General features: G+C 46.2%; 1 protein-coding gene across 1 annotated transcript in view; it reads right to left on the minus strand.

Annotated features, from left to right (window-relative positions):
• The window catches only part of LOC126100507 (fatty acyl-CoA reductase 1-like), a 192103-nt gene that overhangs the window by 163973 nt on the left and 4862 nt on the right, over positions 1-23268 (minus strand). Inside the window, exon 2 of the mRNA XM_049911117.1 lies at positions 10291-10539. Coding sequence (XP_049767074.1) covers positions 10291-10539 — 249 coding nt within the window. The remainder of the gene's footprint in view (positions 1-10290; positions 10540-23268) is intronic.

The following is a 23268-nucleotide window of genomic DNA, read 5'->3' on the forward strand; positions in this document are numbered from 1 at the left end:
GAGTTATATCAGTGTGTGGAAGCCCTCAACAATGCAGACTTCCCTCCTAGAGAGAATTTATGCCAATGGGTGCAACAGCAGTGTACACTGAATCTCCTGTTTGTAAGCAGTGTTCTGTTTGTGGATGAGGCTGGATTTAGCTGTGACAGTACTTTTAACTACCATAACTGTCACACTAGGGCCGATGTCTATCCTAATGCAACACACGTACGACGGCATCAGCAGAGTCATTCGTTGAACGTCTGAGGAGGACTGCACTATTGAACCACACTTCCGAGCACAGAGACTAACCGGACAGTAGTACATGCGGGTTCTGTGGCCTGTAATTCCAGATGTACATGATGATGTTCCACTGAACCAACGCCTGAACATATGGTTCATGCATGACGGTGCTCCAGCACATTTTCATTTACGAGTGCACTGGCTTCTGACTTGGACGTATGGTCAACATTGGACAGGTAGAGGAAGACCAGTGTCATGGCCTCCAAGTTCTCCGGATCTAAATCCCATGGATTCCCATGTGTGGGATCATGTCAAAAGACTGGTCTACGTTACCGAGGTCAACTCTCTTGAGAACTTACGCTTGCGGATTGAAGAACTTTCCAGAGTTTATAGAATTCCACAGGACTGCCTGAGAGGATTCGCCACTCACTTCACAGAAAAGGCCAATGTTGCACTCAGTCGCATGGACCACATTTCGAACACATGCTTTAATGTTTAGGGATGCCATCAGTTCATAGACGCTGATGAACCACAATAAGAAGGTGTTGTAACACGATAACTGTTGATTTGTGGACCCATATTTATCGGCGCTTTTTAGCTACTTTTGGCATGTACTTTCAATGTGTGTATTATTGACCATCACCTCTAAAATACCCTGTACAGCTCCGTACACATATACACCATCGGTGGGTATGTAAATGATTAGAGCTGGAATTCCCTGAGACAGGTAAAACCTTCACCAGAGCGTATTAGTGTTGTTCGGGTTGTTATCAACCCTGGTAGGATGTATTAGGGGCGTGAACAGCGTCAGATGTTGAGCGACCACTTTGAAGGACACGGAGGTGCCGCATACTTTTGTGAGACTGCGCGTTCAATATCTGACACAATTTGATAGAGCCCTCATTGTGGGTCTCCATTTGGCCGGCTGCCCTAACCGTGCAATATCCAGAGTTGAGGGGCATTCAGGTGAGACAGCGACCCATTATGGACTGCATGGGAACGTGCGGACAGCAGGTATGCTCGTCCCAAAGGTTCTAGTCGACCACGTCTGACTACCATTAGAGAGGATCGCCGTATGCTACACCAAGCACATCTTCAACCATTCATATCTGAATCTATCACGCAAGAACGAGTAATGGACTCCCTGCCAACATTCTGTGTAATCTTGCACCATTGGTTTCCAAATTGCAACGCCCAAACTAGGGAATCACCATACATAGTCGGCCATTAACAACACAAAGTGACTAGGATGCACTGAATGCTGATGAACGTTGTCGCATTGTGCTTAGCGACGAATCGCGGTTTCGCACTAACCCACATCACCATCGTCAGCGAATATTGCGGCGACCTGGTGAGAAATCCCGTTCTTCCCATGTTTTGGAGAGGCATACCGGTGTACCTCTTGTCGTAATGCGGGGAGACATCAGCTACAACTTCAGGTCGCGGTTGGTACTGACTGAGGCAGTTCTTACGGCACAACGGCGTGTCCTCATGCGTTACCTTTTATGCAACAGTGCCATTATTGAACAGAACAATGCTCGTTCATATATACACTCCTGGAAATGGAAAAAAGAACACATTGACACCGGTGTGTCAGACCCACCATACTTGCTCCGGACACTGCGAGAGGGCTGTACAAGCAATGATCACACGCACGGCACAGCGGACACACCAGGAACCGCGGTGTTGCCCGTCGAATGGCGCTAGCTGCGCAGCATTTGTGCACCGCCGCCGTCAGTGTCAGCCAGTTTGCCGTGGCATACGGAGCTCCATCGCAGTCTTTAACACTGGTAGCATGCCGCGACAGCGTGGACGTGAACCGTATGTGCAGTTGACGGACTTTGAGCGAGGGCGTATAGTGGGCATGCGGGAGGCCGGGTGGACGTACCGCCGAATTGCTCAACACGTGGAGCGTGAGGTCTCCACAGTACATCGATGTTGTCGCCAGTGGTCGGCGGAAGGTGCACGTGCCCGTCGACCTGGGACCGGACCGCAGCGACGCACGGATGCACGCCAAGACCGTAGGATCCTACGCAGTGCCGTAGGGGACCGCACCGCCACTTCCCAGCAAATTAGGGACACTGTTGCTCCTGGGGTATCGGCGAGGACCATTCGCAACCGTCTCCATGAAGCTGGGCTACGGTCCCGCACATCGTTAGGCCGTCTTCCGCTCACGCCCCAACATCGTGCAGCCCGCCTCCAGTGGTGTCGCGACAGGCGTGAATGGAGGGACGAATGGAGACGTGTCGTCTTCAGCGATGAGAGTCGCTTCTGCCTTGGTGCCAATGATGGTCGTATGCGTGTTTGGCGCCGTGCAGGTGAGCGCCACAATCAGGACTGCATACGACCGAGGCACACAGGGCCAACACCCGGCATCATGGTGTGGGGAGCGATCTCCTACACTGGCCGTACACCACTGGTGATCGTCGAGGGGACACTGAATAGTGCACGGTACATCCAAACCGTCATCGAACCCATCGTTCTACCATTCCTAGACCGGCAAGGGAACTTGCTGTTCCAACAGGACAATGCACGTCCGCATGTATCCCGTGCCACCCAACGTGCTCTAGAAGGTGTAAGTCAACTACCCTGGCCAGCAAGATCTCCGGATCTGTCCCCCATTGAGCATGTTTGGGACTGGATGAAGCGTCGTCTCACGCGGTCTGCACGTCCAGCACGAACGCTGGTCCAACTGAGGCGCCAGGTGGAAATGGCATGGCAAACCGTTCCACAGGACTACATCCAGCATCTCTACGATCGTCTCCATGGGAGAATAGCAGCCTGCATTGCTGCGAAAGGTGGATATACACTGTACTAGTGCCGACATTGTGCATGCTCTGTTGCCTGTGTCTATGTGCCTGTGGTTCTGTCAGTGTGATCATGTGATGTATCTGACCCCAGGAATGTGTCAATAAAGTTTCCCCTTCCTGGGACAATGAATTCACGGTGTTCTTATTTCAATTTCCAGGAGTGTAGCACGTCTCTCAATGATCTATCTGCGATGCGACTACGATCCCCAGATCTGTTCCCGTTAGAACGTATGTGGGACCAGCTCTGACTTCAACTCTATCTCAGTGGCAGTGTGGATCATACGAAGTTGTGGACTAGCTAGCCTCAGAAGACTATACATCATCTCTTCGACACCCTCTCCGACAGTATCAGCGCATGTATTGAGGCCAAATAGGGGTGGAACATCATACTTGCAAGGGGACTCACACTTCCGACTTCTTGACTATATTTAGTAATTAATGAAATAATATCGCATACCCTCTCAACCTGTAAAGTTTCATTTCATCGCCTTCTCTCCTTCTGAATGCTCAAGCAGTATTCTCGGATACCACATTTGAGAACTATTAATTATCTTCCATTTCGACTTTTGGTATTTCGCTACTTTGTAATACTACACTCCTCAGAAAACACTTGGCAGATCTCTGTCTTAGTTCTGCGAGAATTCGTTTTCATGTCAACAAACCGTTCACCATTCCGAAAACTCTGTTGCACGTATATTCTACTTCCTACTTCCTACACTCAACTTTCCTTTTTTGTAACAAGCTGTCTAACTAACTAAGTAATTTTATCACTTTTGTTGACTGTTATTAACAAGGAGATACGCAACTATTGAATTTTTTTTCAGTGAACACATGTGCGCAGTGGGGCGATCACTCTGTTGCAGAAATAACTCAAAAGCTGCTAGACTCAGCGGTCATGTACCAAATAGTTTTGTCTTGTGACTTCGGTTTTACATATCTTATGTAAAAGAATGACCAGGAGAGCAGTTGTTTCTTAATTTTGTGACAATGATTTTATATCAACTGGTCTGCTTCATGTATCGTTATATCCAAATGGTTCACAAATGTTAATCTACATTCAGATCCGATGATAGCACCTTTAATCCTTTAATGTGTTGATACCGGTTATCCAGTAAACATTATTTAAGCGATCTTGGCTTTTGAATTATTTTAGGAATTTTTTTTGGTTAGATTGTTTGCCGAAACTAGTAATCAATCCAAATAAAGAACATTTCATGTGTGATATTGACTTCATGGATTTTCAGTCTCAACATAAATAAAAATAAATTAAATAATTTTTCTTGTTGCAATGATAGTTTGACGGAATCTTGATGTGTGCTGTTTCTCATCTCTGACGTCATTCCAATATGTATACTCATTGCATATTCTCTCACAGCCATTACGATGCGCTCTACCACAATCTTTAGTGTGTCTGCATCATCCAACACTGCTTGATCCTCCGCACACAATATTTTTATCCTTTCTCTGTCAAATATAGCGTCTCTTTCGTCCATTTGATCATTGGCAATCCTTACAACGTTTATTTGTTTATTGCAGAGTTTCACATCCATTCTGTCCTTTAAGACTACAACAGTATGTTTCAAGGGCTTCAAGATGACCCTCCAGTGAATACTGCGGAACGTCTTCTCCCAATCGCCATAACATGTGTACGTATTTCTGTTAGCATCTATCATTCTTGATCCAATCGTTCTCTACCAACCAAAAAAGTTTTCGATTTCGTTTTCCGAATCGAAATTGACTCATCCCCACGTTTACCTCGATTTTCTTTATAACCAAAGTACGAGCTTACGCACTACCCTCGTAAAGCGGTGTATGAAATTAATTGTGCTGTAAGGATTGCATTCTTTGGCTTTGTATGTATTTCGTGAAGCTAGTGGATTAGTTTAAAACTTCAGGGCAAACGACCTCAACACACTAACAAAGCTGGTCAGTCTGGATATCCCTTCATTTCCCAAAGCCTTCAGGACCTCAGCAGTTTGCCTCCTCATTATGAGACTGTTAATGGCTTTGTCCACTCATATCGCAATATAATTGATTCATGGTACATTTTATGACATAACATTTCATAGTTCGGTCTCACTCATGTATGGCCTCTTTATAGTTCATACAAATCTTCAGCAAAATACTTTTTGTTCTGTTCTAGGAACATTGTGTTATATTTCCATTTTTATTGAGTAAACCCGCAGTTTTTCCTCACGTTTCGTGGAGCGATGTTTGTTAGGTACATAAGCTTTCTGCATATTTTTTCTAATTTATCTTCCTTTTCCAGTTGTCCACTTTCCTTGTACAGGCATTTCATCCATTTCTCGCTAGCCTAAATATTTATTCTTATTAGTTCATGATTTAACTGTAATTAGAGTTTTTTCTTTCATTTTTTAGGTTAATCCATTTTATGTAACGTACAACATGTAATCAGTTCGTACCTATTTTTTTTCTTCTTTACTTTTCCAAAGCTTCGAGATTTCTGTTTTTCAAAAAAATGGCTCTGAGCATTATGGAACTTAACATCTGAGGTCATCAGTCCCCTATACTTAGAACTACTTAAACCTAACTAACCTAAGGACATCACACACATCCAAGCCCGAGGCAGGATTCGAACCTGCGATCGTAGCAGCAGCGCGGTTCCGGACTGAAGCGCCTAGAACCGCTCGGCCACAGCGGGCGGCTTTCTATTTTTAATAGTCTTCAACTCTTGTGGTACGCTGGCACTTTCTACTTAACTCTCTTGTTGTTCTTCCGTGGTCTGAGACTACGGCTTACATCCTTCAGGGAAAAACTTAACCGCATGTAATTGTTTTACCAAATGTTATCATTGAACATTCCTTCGCTTAGATCGTACATCTGTCTCCAGCAAATTATGATCCGCAACAACATCTGCTCCAGGATAGATGTAAGCTATTTTGATAATGATTTTGAATCTATTTGGCGCATCTATTTAAAAAAAAAATACAAGCAATCTAGGTAAGTAGGTTGCTCTTTCCTAGTCCATGAACCATGAACATTTTTAATTCTGTGTAGATCTGGCCTCCACGGGATAATGAGCATAGTGTAGCATGGCCAAACCATGAAAATTTTTTTGCATGGAATAATGAGAAATTTTGAGGTGAACCACATTTCCTACTCCTTCAAGCAGATTTTAGTCAATACAATGTCCACCTGTCGATTGCCTGTTAATAGTTTTTTTTTTGTATATTGTGATTTTAAAACCTGGAGAACAGGTAGGCTGGCAGCAGCACAATACGCCGCTCTTCAGCCAAAGATAGCACAATGATATAGACAGAGAAGATACATGACTTGGAAAAACGGCGGGAAAAAACAGTAGACACATAAACATAAAAAAGCATGAAGCCATTCACACTCGATGACAATCCACACTACAAACCGTTGACACGAAGCACAAACACTGAAGAAGACGATGGCACTGGTGAACGATGGAGTGTGACGGTGAACACAAACACTAAACACGACGGCACACACGAGACACTGATGGCGATGATCTCCGGCGCGCGAATGTCCACTTAGCGTGTGCGAGTCCGGGGACCCGCCAAGAGGGGAATCAGGGCGAGGCGGGGGAGAGGGGAGAACAAGGACGCCAATGGCTGAGGAGATGGGGGAGGAGGAGAGGGACAGGGGAGGGGAAGCCCGGGGGAAGAGTGGGGAGAAATGGAGGAGGGAGGGAAGAGGGAGAGAAGGGAGGGAGGGTGCCCAGAGGAGCAAACACAGGAGGAGGATGGAAGGATCAAAGTTGGTAGGGGGGGGGTAGATGGAGGGGAGGAGGGCATCATCAGGGAGAGGGAGCTGGCGGAAGCCACCTTGGGAGAGGGTAAGGAGGGTGGAGAGATGGAGACCGGGTGGGACATGGGAATACAGGCGCGGCAGTGGACGGGGGTGGGAGAAGATTGGGAGACGAGCGGGTGAGGAGGATCGAGTTTACAGGAAGTGTATAGGATCCGTATCCTTTCAAGGAAAAGGAGGAGGTGGAGGAAGGGGATGAGATAGTACAGGATCCGTGTGGGGGAGGGGAGACAGATGCTATAGGCGAGGCGGAGAGCATGGCGTCAAGGATTTGGAGGGATTTATAAAAGGTAGGGGGGGGGTGGAGATCCAAGCCGGATGGGCATAACAAAGGATAAGGCGGATGAGGGATTTATAGGTGTGGAGGATGGTGGAGGGGTCCAGACCCCACGTACGGCCGGAGAGGAGCTTGAGGAGACTGAGTCGGGAGCGTGACTTGGCTTGGATTGTCCGGAGATGGGGAGTCCAGGAGAGGCGACGGTCGAGGGAGACGCCAAGGTACTTAAGGGTGGGAGTGAGGGCGATAGGACGGCCATAGATGGTGACATAAAAATCAAGGAGGCGGAAGGAAGGGGTGGTTTTGCCTACAATGATCGCCTGGGTTTTGGAGGGATTGACCTTGAGCAACCACTGGTTGCACCAAGCGGTAAACCGGTCAAGATGGGATTGCAGAAGGTGTTGGGAGCGCTGCAGGGTGGGGGCAAGGGCAAGGAAGGCGGTGTCATCGGCAAACTGGAGAAGGTGGACGGGGGGTGACGGCGGCGGCATGTCCGCCGTGTACAAAAGGTACAGAAGGTGGGAGAGGACGGAGCCTTGGGGCACACTGGCGGAGGGGAAAAAGGTGTAGGAATCTGTGTTATGGATGGTGACATAGGAAGGACGGCGGGAGAGAAAGGAGCCGATCAGACGGACATAGTTAATGGGAAGGGCGAAGGTTTGGAGCTTGAAGAGGAGACCGGAATGCCATACGCGGTCATAAGCACGTTCGAGGTCCAGGGAGAGGAAGATTGCGGAGCGACGGGACTTAAGCTGGTCGGAAAGGAGTGGGATGAAGGAGAAGGTCGTCGGAAGAGAAGGACGGCCGACAGCCACACTGGGTAACGGGAAGGAGGCGGTGCTGGCGGAGATGCTGGTGGATGCATCGGCTTGAGGATAGATTCCAGGACCTTGCTGAAGACCGAGGTAAGGCTGATGGGACGGTAGGAGGAGACGGCGGACGGCGGTTTGCCAGGTTTAAGGAACATTAGGATATGGGAGGTTTTCCACAGGTCGAAGTGGTAACCGGTGGACAGGACTAGATTGTAGAGCCTGGCCAGGGTGGAGAGGAAAGCGACAGGAGCTTCACGAAAGTGACGGTAGGTGACACGATCGTGACCAGGAGCGGTGTTGCATTTTGTGCAGAGTGTAGCAATGAGATCCTGTGTAGTGATAGGGGCATTGAGTTCCATGTGTGCAATGTTGTCCAAGTACTGGAAACCAGGAGCGAGGGGAGGGACAGAGGTATCAGTTAGATCACAGACATCCGGGAAGAGGGAGTAATCGAACTGGGGATCATCGGGGATGGAAAATACATAGGAGAGGTAGGAGGCAAAGTGATTGGCCTTACTAAGGGTGTCAGGGAAGGGGTGATCATCATGGAGAAGAGGATAGTAGGGGGAGGGTTTAGTTCCAGTAAGGCGACGGAAGGCTGACCAGAACTTGGACGAGTTGATAGGTAGAGTAACATTTAAATGGGTGCATGTCTGTCGCCAGTCCCGGCGTTTCTTAGCCACGAGCAAATTACGAATGTGTCGCTGGAGTTGCCGGTGGCATCGTAGTGTGTCCGGGTCACGCGTGCAGATGAAGGCATGGTAGAGATGGCGGGATTCACAGAGGAGGAGTACGGCCTGTGGGGGTAAGGTAGGACTGTGGGGGTGGATGGCGACAGTAGGGACGTGGGCCACCACAGCCTCAGACAAGGTCTGCTGAAGAAAGGAGGCGGCATGGGTTACATCGTCTGGGTGGTGGTAGGTGAAAGGGTGGCTATCGACCTGGGTGGAGAGGGTATCCCGGTAGGCATTTCAGTTGGCACAGGAATAGTCATGGACGTACTTAGGGGGAGAATCATTACGAGGGTCGGGGCGGGGGCGACGACCATCTGAAATGGTGAGGACAGGGAGATGGTCGCTACCAATAGGCTCCAGGACATCCACAGTTATGCGGCCAAGGAGATTGGGGGAGGAGAGGATAACATCGGGAGTGGAGTTGGATTCGGGACGGGTGTGCTGGGGGATGGGTATGAGGTCGCCTTGAAGGGAGGAGAGGAACCGATGCCACCGCCGTAACTGGGCAGCGGAACGGCTATGGATGTTGAGGTTGGCGGCGATCACGTAGGAGGAGAAGGTACGGTCGATGTGGGAGAGGAAGTCGAAGGGAAGAGGGGCGTTGGGTCGGACATAGATGGTGGCGCAGGTAACGGTAAGGCCGGGGAAGGTGTTTGGTGGGGTTGGGAAGGAGAGGTTGGAGCCGAACGGGGATCTGGCAGTGGTGACCAATGGCAACTCCAATTGGGAGGGGATTATCAGAGCGATGGAGGAGATAGGGCGAAGTGTGGACAGTGTGGTGGGGTTGGAGGAAGGTTTCATTAAGGAGGAAGGCATCTACGTGGTGGGTGGCAAGGGTGTGCAGGAAGAGGTTCTTGTTGGTGGGAAGGGAGCGGATATTGTTGAAAAGGATACGTTGCTGTCACGCCATGACAGGGATTTAGACGAGGGTGTCAAGATGGGAGAAGGTGAAATGGGCCTGGTTGTTGGAGTAGGTGGCGTACATTTTGAGTTGGAAAATGGAACGGGCGGCGAGGGATATTTCTTGGAGGGTGTGGGGGCGCTGAAAGGGATGAACATTCTGAAGGACGATAGTGAGGAACCTGATGATGTCCTCAGAGGTGCGTGGGGGGAATTGGCAGGAGGGGTGGGGGCGTCCAGAGGATGGACAGGGACGGTGAGTTCAGGAGTGGTCGGAGGGGGTCGGGCTTTACACTTTTGGGAGTAGGTGGGATGGGGGAGATTGCAGGTATTGCAGGAGGGAGGGGATTGAAGGTTAGGGCACTTCCGGAGGAAGTGCGCTTGCCTACAATGCTGGCAGGTGGGGGCCTCGTGGCACTCGGCTGTTGGGTGTGCGTTATAGCGCAGACACCTCTGGCAGCGCAGGGATTGAGGAGGGGAACGGGAGGGGTCGACCTTGTAGCGCTGGTTGAAGAGGAGGGCACCCTCCTTCAGGAGACGGTCAATGGAGGGGGCGTCCTCGGAGAAAACCCGCATAAGGCGGGTGGGGCTGGCCGAGTTGAAAATGCGGCGGACCGCCTTAATAGTTTGCTAAATATGTACTTTTCAAATGAACTTTTTAACGAACTGCATCCGAGAAGAAAGACTGATAGTCTAGGTTTGGGGCGCTGAGTGTGTGAATAATGTTTGCCAGCACTCACCTTGAGGTTGCTCATGCGCTTCATGAGAGCAACGGCCTCGCAGGTGGAGGACACGTTGGTGACGGTGGCGATGCGGAGGTCCGCGTCGAACCGCACAGTGGCGGCCACGTGGAAGAACACGGACACCTTGCTGGCGAGCTCGGCAGCGTCATCTGGGCTGATTCCCAGTCCCGGCTGTGTGCAGTCGCCCGCTATGGGCACCACCTTACGGAGGTAGTCCGGGCAGGCCATGCGAGCCTCACTGAAGATCTGAAAACAGCACGAGTGAAACACTAGGAGCCCAATATACACCGTGTAGGTTGCGCAGCAAAATCCTATTTGCGAGAATCTAAAACCTCGTTTGAGTACTTTAGATACTGCCGGCCTATGTGGTGCCCTTTATTCCTTCACCGTTATTTGCGACACTGCCGACAAAATGTATAAACACGTAGCCTTACTTGCAGCGCCGTCCGGTGTGGCCGAACGGTTCTAGCCGTTTCAGTCTGGAACTGCGCGACCGCTACGGTCTTAGGTTCGAATCCTGACTCGAGTATGCATGTGTGAGATTTCTTTAGGTTAGTTAGGTTTAAGTAGTTCTAAGTTCTGATGACCTCAGACGTTAAGTCCCATAGTGCTCAGAGCCATTTGAATCATTTGCACCTTACTTGCAGTACAATTCCGTTTCACAACAAAAAAGACCCGTTGGTATCCCTACAATCGAAATCCATGTCAATAGTGCATGGTATTTTGGTCCATTCTTTCCGAAAAAACTGTCCCAGTTACCCCAGAGGAGCATGGAAATTAGGCCTGAACCTCTTAATTAATGTGGTAACTGAGAAATTTTTCGTAAGCTCTAACACTTACCCTTCCTTTAAGGACCAATGTATGTCTCTATAAAATTTTTAATAGGACTGTGAAAATCATTACAGAAACTGCACCAACCTTCATGCTCGAAAACATAAGAAGACGACATCATTATCATTTGCTTGGCCTTTGTCCCACTTCAACGCGGTGTATGCCATGTTACTACGGATTTGGCAATATTAGTGTCAGGGGGCGGCGGGATGCCCTTCTTGTCGCCACCCCATACCCCCTGGGACGGAAGTAGTGTGCCCCAGCTGTCTGCATCTAGTGCAAGCCAAGAAATAGTGTGAACGTTTTCAAATGTCTGCGTGTCGTATAACTGAGGTGGGACATGGGGACAAGCCCGGTATTCGCCTAATGGGATGTGGAAAACCGCCTAAAAACCAAATCCAGGCCCTCATTGTTAATAGCCTGGAGCTCGTGGTCATGCGGTAGCGTTCTCGCTTCCCGCGCCCGGGTTCCCGGGTTCGATTCCCGGCGGGGTCATGGATTTTCTCTGCCTCGTGATGACTGGGTGTTGTGTGATGTCCTTAGGTTAGTTAGGTTTAAGTAGTTCTAAGTTCTGATGTTAAGTCCCATAGCGCTCAGAGCCATTTGAACCATTTCATTGTTAATACGCCAGGCAGATTCGACCCGGTGCCACCACGTCCACCGGAGTCCAGGAAACAGCGCATTAGTGCTCTCGGCTAACGTGGCGGGTCATAAGAACGCCACATATGTAGTACATTTATACAAATTTCGCCTTTTTCAGAGTAAGCAAGCAGTAGCTTTGCGGCAGTGGTATTATTACCTGTGACGGTCGTGTTCCTGGAGCGACCTTGGAGCTACTTTGGCAGAATTTTCAAGCGATTGTGAGGTGATTTATCTCCCTGCAAGCATAAATCTCCCATGGATTTTCGTATAGTTCGATGGACGATGGGAAATGTAGCAACATAAACGATCTCCATACACCAGTGAACCGAACCCCTACCAGTAACGTAAACGATACATTGTTAACTAGAGGTATCCATTTTATCACGTGCTTTTCGAAGCATACAGCTGAAATGTTTCGCATCTGGAGGAGGAACTTGTTTCTGACTCGGCTACAGGTACCAGATTTCAAATGTCTGTGCAGCAGTGTTGCGGAGTTCTGTCTTCAGTTGACGAACATTTCCATAGTATGCAGATCACATCCATCACTCGACAGTGGAGTTCCGGTTGTTATGGAACCTCATGGCAGGTTAGTTCACCCAGTGAGCAAATGCTGGGCGGATCGTGAATCGTCCCTGGACAGCTTGAACGGTAACAGCATTGCCAATGAAAATCAAGGTTCCCAATTGGAGTCCCAGTTCAATACACAGTTTTAATCTGCCAGAACGTTTCACGTCCTTTGTACTCCTTCATAAACTGACTTCAACGAGTGCTTCGACTATACTGCTATTTATAGCGAAAAGAAGACCTACTCTGCGGTATCTAGAAGATGGGAACCATACTCCATATTCTTCTTGCGACCCCACCTTCCAAGAATTCTGTTCCAGCAGCTGTTCCTGATTTTTGGATTATGCGTAAAATAATTAATCATGCTCGAGCAATCCACGGTTGTACTGTCGGTCCATAGTGTCCAACGGTCAAAATATTTCGGCGATGAGACATGCCGCCATCGTCAGGTGCACCTGACAATATAATAGTAACAAGGATCTCAGCAAATAGTGCAAATCAGAGAGTTTTCAAGAATCTTAAGTCATATTATGTAGTCAGTCGGAGAATTTCTAGCCTAAAACACACATTTCTTGCTCTTCTCAAAGCAGAGCTTGTCAATAAAATGAAACAGTAATCACAGCCCAGTATGTTATGAAAAATTAAAATGAAAGAGCCAGTTCCCATCTTTGTTGTCTGTATCTCCAATTGTCAATGAACACAATTCAGTTTTCTGCCACACTTGGTGCAAAGCATTATGGGCACTAAAATTAAATATTTCCATGTGTATAGTGTATGTATTATTGATCAAAATACACTTGACTCTAGAGTTTCTCTAGACAGTGAGTATAGCACTATTGAATCACACTTTGTGTAAGGACCAAAGGAGCTCCGTAATCAAATACTTCCACATCTAAAGTATCTGCATTGTTGTTTGAGAACTGTACAAAACACATGTCAGTTAACATAACATGCTTGTATAATGTGACAGTGTTACCAGCATTTCATAAATGTATGTGAAAACTATGTCAAGAAATTAACAATACTGGTATAACTTACAGTATTTCCATGTCTATAGATGCTTGTCAGGTGTCACAATATTTTTACCATGGAAAAATATCTAAAGATACTGACACTGACAACACTGGTGTAACTTACAGTATTTTCACGTATTTATCATTCACCAAAAACACACACACACAAACACACACACACACACACACACACACACACACACACACACACACACACAATGTTTATCCCAGTGTTGTTATGAAATCTAAAATGTCTGTATTGTTGTTGTGTAAAACACATAACAGCTAATACTGTGTCAGTTATTGGAAGCATGCAGTTACTATGTAACTTACAACCATTGTCTAAAACATAATGATGCATTATGAAATTAGGTAAGAGAATGATATTTCCACATCTAAATTGTCTCTAATATTACTCTACGACAGTGCAAAACACATGTTACTAAAATAAAATGCTACACATTTAGCTGGCACTTCATCTTAGACCTCAATGGGGCTATGTACCATTGCTTTGTGCCACACTTCAGAAAATGCAGAAACCATTTGTATTATTATATGAAACACACATGGGTCACTTATTGGTAGTACTGGTCTAACTCACAGATTAGAGCTCAATTGTCTATGGCAATACCTTTATCCTTGTAGCACACTTTAAGTAAGATCGAACCCCTATGAAATTGTTACAAATTTCCCTGTATGTCACAAGTTACCGATAAGCATCAAACGACATTGTAACAAAAGACCCCATATGTCACCATCTTAACCAAATAAATTGTTACTTCTGCAATCATTTTTAACTTTATCGCTGTGATACCATGAAAAATCTTTGGCAGTACAAGGTGGGCACTATTGAAATAATTATAGTCAGCTGATACGGTGATTAACATTCCCCCAGTCATGGTGTCTACCATTATCCTAAACGGACTATGGATACAGTTGGGGTACTGATTGTCAGTTGGCACTGTGACTGCCCCACACATCACCTGAGACCGTGGTGATGCAGCATACAAACACATCTTACACATCCATTCCTCTTACATAGTCATGATGTCACTTCCTGTATCGTTTTCGGTTGCATACTGGCTGCTCAAGCGTTAACATGAAACCCATAGTTCTGTGCTCACTACTGCAAAGGATAAAATACCTTCCTGTAGGCATTATAATGACATCCTGATATCCTATATAATAATATACTATTAATATATGTGTATGAGTTCAACTACTTATTCTCCCTCTGTGTTCGAGATGATGATGTAGAATATATTCCGACTAAGCCACCATTCAAAGCCTTAGTCATGATAATACTACTGTCCAGTACATCCTACTGATTGATTGCCAGTGATGGTAAAAGTGTAATTGTAGGCGTGACATCTGATTGTGAGTTCTGTACAGTTGTCGATATTGTGATAATAAAGTGACATTACCAACAGTGAAAGGATCTGTTTATTTGATAGTTCAATGCTAACTGCTGCCACGATCAGCATAAATACAGAAGCCCCTCAGTGAAACTGGATCAACACGCAATTTGAGCTGGCAATTTCCCTCAAGCAGTGAAAAATATTCAGTGAAATAGAGTCAACAGATTTGTAAGAATGCACATTCAAGATTTTAAGTAACGTTAGAGGTACACTATACAACGCTCTATAGACGACAAACTAAGCAACAGACATACAGAAGCTTTTATGAAACACTAGTAAACCCAGCAATATTTCACAAGTGCAAGGCAGGGGGAACTCTGGTCACTGAGGTCGGAGTCCTGACCCATCGCTGGCGGGTTTCTCTTTCGATGTCGGGTCTCAGGGGCCAAGGCGATGGGCAGACGATATTTTTACAATGACTGGGGGCAATTTTATCATAAAAGCTTCATGTTTTGGGCAATAACGCGCCAGCCTTGCACCACGGCTGTACCATTTTTTGAGATGTTTCGGAGAAATGGTCGCCGAGCTCCTCAAGATAGCCAACAAAACGGCGCCACAAGCAGCAACCCGCGCCGGCCGTGGTGGTCTAGCGGTTCTGGCGCTGCGGTCCGGAACCGCGGGACTGCTACGGTCGCAGGTTCGAATCCTGCCTCGGGCATGGGTGTGTGTGATGTCCTTAGGTTAGTTAGGTTTAAGTAGTTCTAAGTTCTAGGGGACTTATGACCTAAGATGTTGAGTCCCATAGTGCTCAGAGCCATTTGAACCAAGCAGCAACCCAATTAGAATATTCTGTTGTCGCCTGTCGCCAGAAAGCTTCCCGAAGTCCTGGTGGTGGCTATGATAGGCTTATCGACTGTTATGACAGCACACGTTTGTTGTTACCATCGAGAATTAGCAGGAAGTAACAGTACTGGCGTCTACATTGTCGAAGTATGCAGTGGGATTCTATACGAATTTGCTGTAAGGCCATAATTGGCGAAAGTTTTCTTCATCGGCGACGACTGGCCAAGTTCTCGCAGGGCAGAGCAGTTGTTCTCTACACACAAGGCACAAGTGAATTTGAGGTTGTTGGTTCCTAGCGACCACAGGACTCAGCTGTGTACTTTGCTACGATTAAGGCAGAGGAATTTGATTCACAGTTTCATTTGTACAGCTACCCTGAGACTTAGCTTTTCGCTCTCACACTTCGATCTGTCTCCAAGGTGGATCCCATATCCATGCATCAGAGCCGCACACAAATAGCAGCTGTCATAATGATGCTGATTTTCGCTTTATTGCCGGTGATAACCGCAGCTCTGGCCTGTAGGGTTTCAGTTAATTTTTTAGCTGCTCTAAAATTCGGATTGAGATTTCTCAGCAGGGCATTTGCAGAACCACTTTGCCTCCTTAGGTGATATTGTGCTACTGCTTCTCATTACCCACTTATTTATCGATACTATACATGTCACATGTTTACTTTACTATACATTTCACATATTCACTTTGCTCCTTCTTCTCCTCCGTTCTCCTAGTAGAGAAGGACACTAGATTCCTTGCAGTGTCGTTCGTACTAGGTTCTTGCCACAACTCTATGAAATGAGTTCTACTTACATGTTTGGTTTACGTTAATATACGTGATCGTTCCTTTTACAGATTCTTGACCAATTTTGGGTTTGGTTTAAAGAAAATAAATGAAACTGCACATTTCTAGGACGGAATTCATCTGTTAAACAATCACACTTACCAGTGTATTTTCCCATCATCATTTTTGGATGGGAACTTCGATCGAATAACTTAATGAATAAATTATATGGTAGGACTTATATCAGAATCCTCGTAAGATTGTGTTACATGTCTTGTGTAGATTCAATGTAATTCCATCTGGGTGTGATTTGCGTAACATTGCGATTCTGCCATCAATATTTGCATATCAGCTAAATGTTCGACAATAGGAAACAAGTGGCCAGTTTCCACATTGGCGACCCTGTCGGGATTCCTACCCTATGGATCACATGGATACAATTTAGTTTCTTTTTCTCTCCCTCATCAGTTAGCTGAATTTTTTCTTTTAGATCCACAGCAGATTTCAGTTGGTTGCGCCGAAGTGCAGTCTTTATGTTTTCTATATCTTTTATTTAGCAAGTTATCTTTCATGATGACTCATGATTCATGATGACTGTCGTAAATCAACACTGTTCGAACAACATCGTTAACTTGTGTATGATTTCTATTTGAGTATGTGTTATTCTTGGAAGCGAAAAGTTTCTTTGATTATTGTCTCGAGAAAATAATGGTAGATTATAGGATTTGATACTGCATTAATTAGTGTCGTTTATGTAGTGTCATTTAGTTCTGAATGCTGACAAGGAGTAAGGCTGTTAACGGATGCAAAGCATACAAAATCTAATCTGTTGAAGCCATTGTAATAATCCAGAATCGACTGCAAAAGAAAAAAGTCAAACATTCATACATCCATAATAGTGCACTAGAATCCAGTGTAGCATCCTAGTATATGAAACCCAGAATCTTGTTTTAGCTTTTCTTAGAGAGAGGGAAAGAAAAAGAGAGAAAATAAGTAAAAGATGAAAGGAAGCAGAAAGAAAGAGGGAAAAGATGGCCAAGGAATTTCTTAAGGAAATTTTCGAGGTGGAGAAAAAATTAATGAGACAGAGCAGAGAAGAGACGAGTCAGAAAACGTGCGAGATGTAAATTGTAAAGAACTTGTCAAGTGAATTTTCACTGAAGTTAGGGAACTCAGGGAAAGATTCATCTTGTGGTGTTGCAGTTCTTCTTCTTATGTCTGTGCTTGTTATGAAAACAGGAGGAGGAATTCTGCATTATGCAAGACATCTTTTCAGTTTAGTTTTACCCAGACATGTTTCAGCACTTTTCGTGCGATCTTCAGTGGGTTATTTTTTATTTTCTTACTGTGAAATCGTTATTTCATATTAACATTTAGCGAAGCTTTTGGTACTTAATCGCTTACAATTATGAATGAAGAATTGTTGTAAAATATTATACATAATTTGTTCATAGTTCACAGTTGACATATGTATTAACGACCTGAAGCACTGTGTGTTGTTTATAACATTGTGTCTAAAGTTATATTTACAGCTTAATTGGCAAATGAGTGGATAAATGCATTAGTTTACATACCTTACATGATACTATTCGACATTTGTGTTGGTAGCTAGTGTGCTACACAATCTACAACTTAATTTTTATTTTTCTGTTTATTATGCATTTACAAAAGGATCTGAGTTTATATCACGTTTTTTCTGTGTAACTTAACGGCTTCGATGTTGTAGTGCTTTCCCATATGCTGTTCGCGAGGTGAATAGGCTGATTCCGTGACCTCTGATCACTTGACATTGCACTTTCTCCGATTTTTAATAACATAGGCTCAGTTTTCACCGCCATTACGTGTTGTTGTGGCTGTGTAGTCTTCATTTGTTGTGTGGCGTGTTTGGCTGGGTGAGGCGTGCGAGTTTGAAGGGTATTTGGCGTTTGTGGTGTTTGGTTTGTGTGTGTGTGTGTGTGTGTTTAGGACTGGGGCAGAGAGAGAGAGAGAGAGAGAGAGAGAGAGAGGGAGGGAGGGAGGGAGGGAGGGAGGGAGGGAGAGAGAGAGAGAGAGAGAGAGAGAGAGAGGGAGAGAGAGAGAGAGAGAGAGGATGGGTGTTCTTTTTCTTTTTCTTTCCTTGAGTAGTTTTAGTGTGGGTGTTATTTGTTGTTGTTGTTGTGGTCTTCAGTCCTGAGACTGGTTTGATGCAGCTCTCCATGTTACTCTATCCTGTGCAAGCTTCTTCATCTCCCAGTACCTACCGCAACCTACATCCTTCTGAATCTGCTTAGTGTATTCATCTCTTGGTCTCCCCCTACGATTTTTACCCTCCACGCTGCCCTCCAATACTAAATTGGTGATCCCTTGATGCCTCAGAACATGTTATTTGTATAGTTCTTCAATTGTGGTAAAGAGCATTTTATTGCACAGTTATGTGTATTCATTTAGTACTTTCTTTCCTTCGGCTATTGATTTTGTCTCTTAATTTTTGGTATAAGCTGCTACTAGTTTTAAGGATGTGTTAGTTTCAATATTTGTTGGGTTGTGATTGTGTGCTATCAGGTGGTCTGTGAATGTTGAGTGCGAGCTATTGCTTTTCAGTGCTCTGAGATGTTCTGTATACCTTGTTCTGAAATTCCTGCATGTTTGACCCACATAACCAGACTGACAATAGTTGTAAGTAAGTTGGTATATACACTCCTGGAAATGGAAAAAAGAACACATTGACACCGGTGTGTCAGACCCACCATACTTGCTCCGGACACTGCGAGAGGGCTGTACAAGCAATGATCACACGCACGGCACAGCGGACACACCAGGAACCGCGGTGTTGCCCGTCGAATGGCGCTAGCTGCGCAGCATTTGTGCACCGCCGCCGTCAGTGTCAGCCAGTTTGCCGTGGCATACGGAGCTCCATCGCAGTCTTTAACACTGGTAGCATGCCGCGACAGCGTGGACGTGAACCGTATGTGCAGTTGACGGACTTTGAGCGAGGGCGTATAGTGGGCATGCGGGAGGCCGGGTGGACGTACCGCCGAATTGCTCAACCCGCGGGGAGTGATGTCTCCGCAGTACATCGATGTTGTCGCCAGTGGTCGGCGGAAGGTGCACGTGCCCGTCGACCTGGGACCGGACCGCAGCGACGCACGGATGCACGCCAAGACCGTAGGATCCTACGCAGTGCCGTAGGGGACCGCACCGCCACTTCCCAGCAAATTAGGGACACTGTTGCTCCTGGGGTATCGGCGAGGACCATTCGCAACCGTCTCCATGAAGTTGGGCTACGGTCCCGCACACCGTTAGACCGTCTTCCGCTCACGCCCCAACATCGTGCAGCCCGCCTCCAGTGGTGTCGCGACAGGCGTGAATGGAGCGACGAATGGAGACGTGTCGTCTTCAGCGATGAGAGTCGCTTCTGCCTTGGTGCCAATGATGGTCGTATGCGTGTTTGGCGCCGTGCAGGTGAGCGCCACAATCAGGACTGCATACGACCGAGGCACACAGGGCCAACACCCGGCATCATGGTGTGGGGCGCGATCTCCTACACTGGCCGTACACCACTGGTGATCGTCGAGGGGACACTGAATAGTGCACGGTACGTCCAAACCGTCATCGAACCCATCGTTCTACCATTCCTAGACCGGCAAGGGAACTTGCTGTTCCAACAGGACAATGCACGTCCGCATGTATCCCGTGCCACCCAACGTGCTCTAGAAGGTGTAAGTCAACTACCCTGGCCAGCAAGATCTCCGGATCTGTCCCCCATTGAGCATGTTTGGGACTGGATGAAGCGTCGTCTCACGCGGTCTGCACGTCCAGCACGAACGCTGGTCCAACTGAGGCGCCAGGTGGAAATGGCATGGCAAGCCGTTCCACAGGACTACATCCAGCATCTCTACGATCGTCTCCATGGGAGAATAGCAGCCTGCGTTGCTGCGAAAGGTGGATATACACTGTACTAGTGCCGACATTGTGCATGCTCTGTTGCCTGTGTCTATGTGCCTGTGGTTCTGTCAGTGTGATCATGTGATGTATCTGACCCCAGGAATGTGTCAATAAAGTTTCCCCTTCCTGGGACAATGAATTCACGGTGTTCTTATTTCAATTTCCAGGAGTGTAGTATACAAGACTGGCTGTATGTGCCGGTGTTACGGTATTTCTTCCAAGCCTACTTTGTGTTGTGTTGCTGGTTCTGTATGCTATGTCGAGTCCTTATTTGTTTAGCATATTACCCACGCTGTGTGTGAATTCGTTGTTGTAAGTCATTATGTGCCATTTGTTGCTAACTGTCTGCTGATATGTTGTGTGTTGTGTTGTGTTTGTTCGTGTGTGTGTTTCTTTGTTATGTGTTGTTTGGTTTTGTATTTTTTAGTTTATTTTGTCTTCTCTCTTTGCATCATATCCATTCTTCCGTGCAATTTGTTTTATTGTGTTCAGTTCTTGTGTGTAATCATGTTTATTCATGGGTATTTTGTTCAGTCTATGTAGCAAACATCTGAAGCTGGCTTATTTGTGAGTTATGGGGTGATCGGTTTGGTTATGAATAATGGTGCTGGTGATTGTGGGTTTTCTGTAGATTGTGGAATCGTGTTCGTTGTTTCTTTTGTGTATGGTTAGATCTAAGAAATTAAGTTATCATCTGTTTGTGTTTCAGTGACGAACTGTATTTGTGGGTGGGTGGACTTTATGTTGTCATGAAATGCTTCTATGTGATGCTGTGGTTCATCTATTAAGCAAATTACGTCATCTGCATAACTGTACCAATACATTATTTTTTACCGTTGTAGCGGCACCACCGTTTAAGATAGGGAAAGCTAGTTTTGTGTGATATTCTGAGCACAAGTTACAGCCAGGTGAGAGCTGGATTGCAGTAAGTTACGCTGACCAGCGGTTGCGAAGTGGAATGGAGACCACAGGGGCCATCGAACCGCTGAAAAGAGTAAACGCAGTGGATTGCAAGGCGCAAGCTATAGGCAGAAGGGGCCCACTGGCGCAACCGGGGTGTGGGGCGTACGTGACTCAGAGCGATGCGTTAGCGAAACACAGTCGCGCAGCCGAGTATAAATAAATGTCAATTTCTAACGAGGTTCATTCAAGTGTGGCAGCTCTCCTGGACGGCAGGGCGTCTCACACTACTGGCGACACACGGCAGCAACAGATGGGGTGACAGCGTTCCAGTCCACGGCGGGTCGTTGGTTCGACCCTCTGAGGCCAACACGGGGATTCAAGTGTGGCAGCTCTTCTGGACGGCGGCGCGTGTCACACTCGTCCGAGTTTTAATACGGCACCTCCTGGCGCCCATCCACTACATTTGGAGTCACTACGCCACATTTGGCGTCGGATACCTCTACACTGTTTTGGAAACTGCCTAATGTGTAAACATTGGCAGTTTGAGCATTTCCATCTGCTGCCCCAGAAGCACAGTGCAGGTTTTCCATTTCCTCCCAAGAACACCACTCCATTTCTAGTCTGCTCCACACTATAGCAAACACAAGAGTGTCCCTATTTGATGATAAACTGACACAGAGCAAACCAGATTCCGCAGTGTGCACAGGTACTGCCTTCTATGCAACCCCTATCAAACAGGCATTTGCACAGCCAATAGCAATGTGTTCACATCCCAGTAAGAGGCGGAAAACCCGTAGTGTTGTCCCACTTGGAATATCTGCAGCTATGTTGACTATAGCGTTTTCAAATAAAGCTCATAAAACTTCATCCCGATGTTTGTTGTCACCTGGATTTAATAAATACATTAGAATCGTTGCCCTGCAGACCTCCTACCAGCGCAATTCGGATGGCATGTTGTGTGCCTACATTCTTTACAGTGTGTGACACTGTTCAATGACGCCTAGTCTTGTGTGCTGAGGGATGCAGACATGGATTGCTATGTGAAATATGCCTGTTATGACAGGCTCTACCACCCCTCTCGTTTTCCACATTCATTCCATGAATATGTGTATATACAGATTTGGCACTCAACAATTCGGAAACTGCCTAACACACACACACACACACACACACACACACACACACACACACACACACAAATATATATATATATATATATATATATATATATATATATATCGAACCACCTTCACAATTCTCTATTATTCCAATCTCGTATAGTGCGCGGAAAGAATGAACACCTATATCTTTCAGTATGGGCTCTGATTTCCCTTATTTTATCGTGGTGATCGTTTAGTCCTATGTAGGTCGGTGTCAAAAAAATATTTTCTCATTCGGAGGAGAAAATTGGTGATTGGAATTACGAGAGAAGATTCCGTCACAACGAAAAACGATTTCTTTTAATGATGTCCAGCCCAAATCCTGTATCATTTCTGTGACAATCTCTCCCATATTTCGCGATAATACAAAACGTGCTCCCCTTCTCTGAACTTTTTCGATGTACTCCGTCAACCCTACCTGGTACGGATGCCACACCGCGCAGCAGTATTCTAAAAGAGGACGGACAAGCGAAGTGTTGGCAGTCACCTTAGTAGATCTGTTACATTTTCTAAGTGTCCTGTCAATGAATCGCAGTGTTTGATTAGCCTTCCCCATAACATTTTCTGTGTGTTCCTTCCAATTTAAGTTGTTCGTAATTGTAATACCTAGGTATTTAATTGAATTTACCGCTTTTAGATGAGCCTGATTTGAGGTGTAACTGAAGTTTGATGAATTCCTTTTAGCACTCATGTGGATGACCTCACACTTTTCGTTATTTAGCGTCAACTGCCAATTTTCGCATCATTCACACATCTTTTCTAAATCGTTTTGCAATTTGTTTTGACCTTCTTATGACATTATTAGATGATAAACGACAGCGTCATCTGCAAACAATCTAAGACGGCTGCTCAGATTGCCTCCCAAATCGTTTATGTAGATAAGGAATAGCAAAGGGCCTATAACGCTACCTTGGTGAACGCCAGAAATCATTTCTGTTTTACTCGATGACTTTCCGTCA

Source organism: Schistocerca cancellata, chromosome 9 (assembly GCF_023864275.1).
Source record: "Schistocerca cancellata isolate TAMUIC-IGC-003103 chromosome 9, iqSchCanc2.1, whole genome shotgun sequence".
NCBI lineage: Eukaryota > Metazoa > Arthropoda > Insecta > Orthoptera > Acrididae > Schistocerca > Schistocerca cancellata.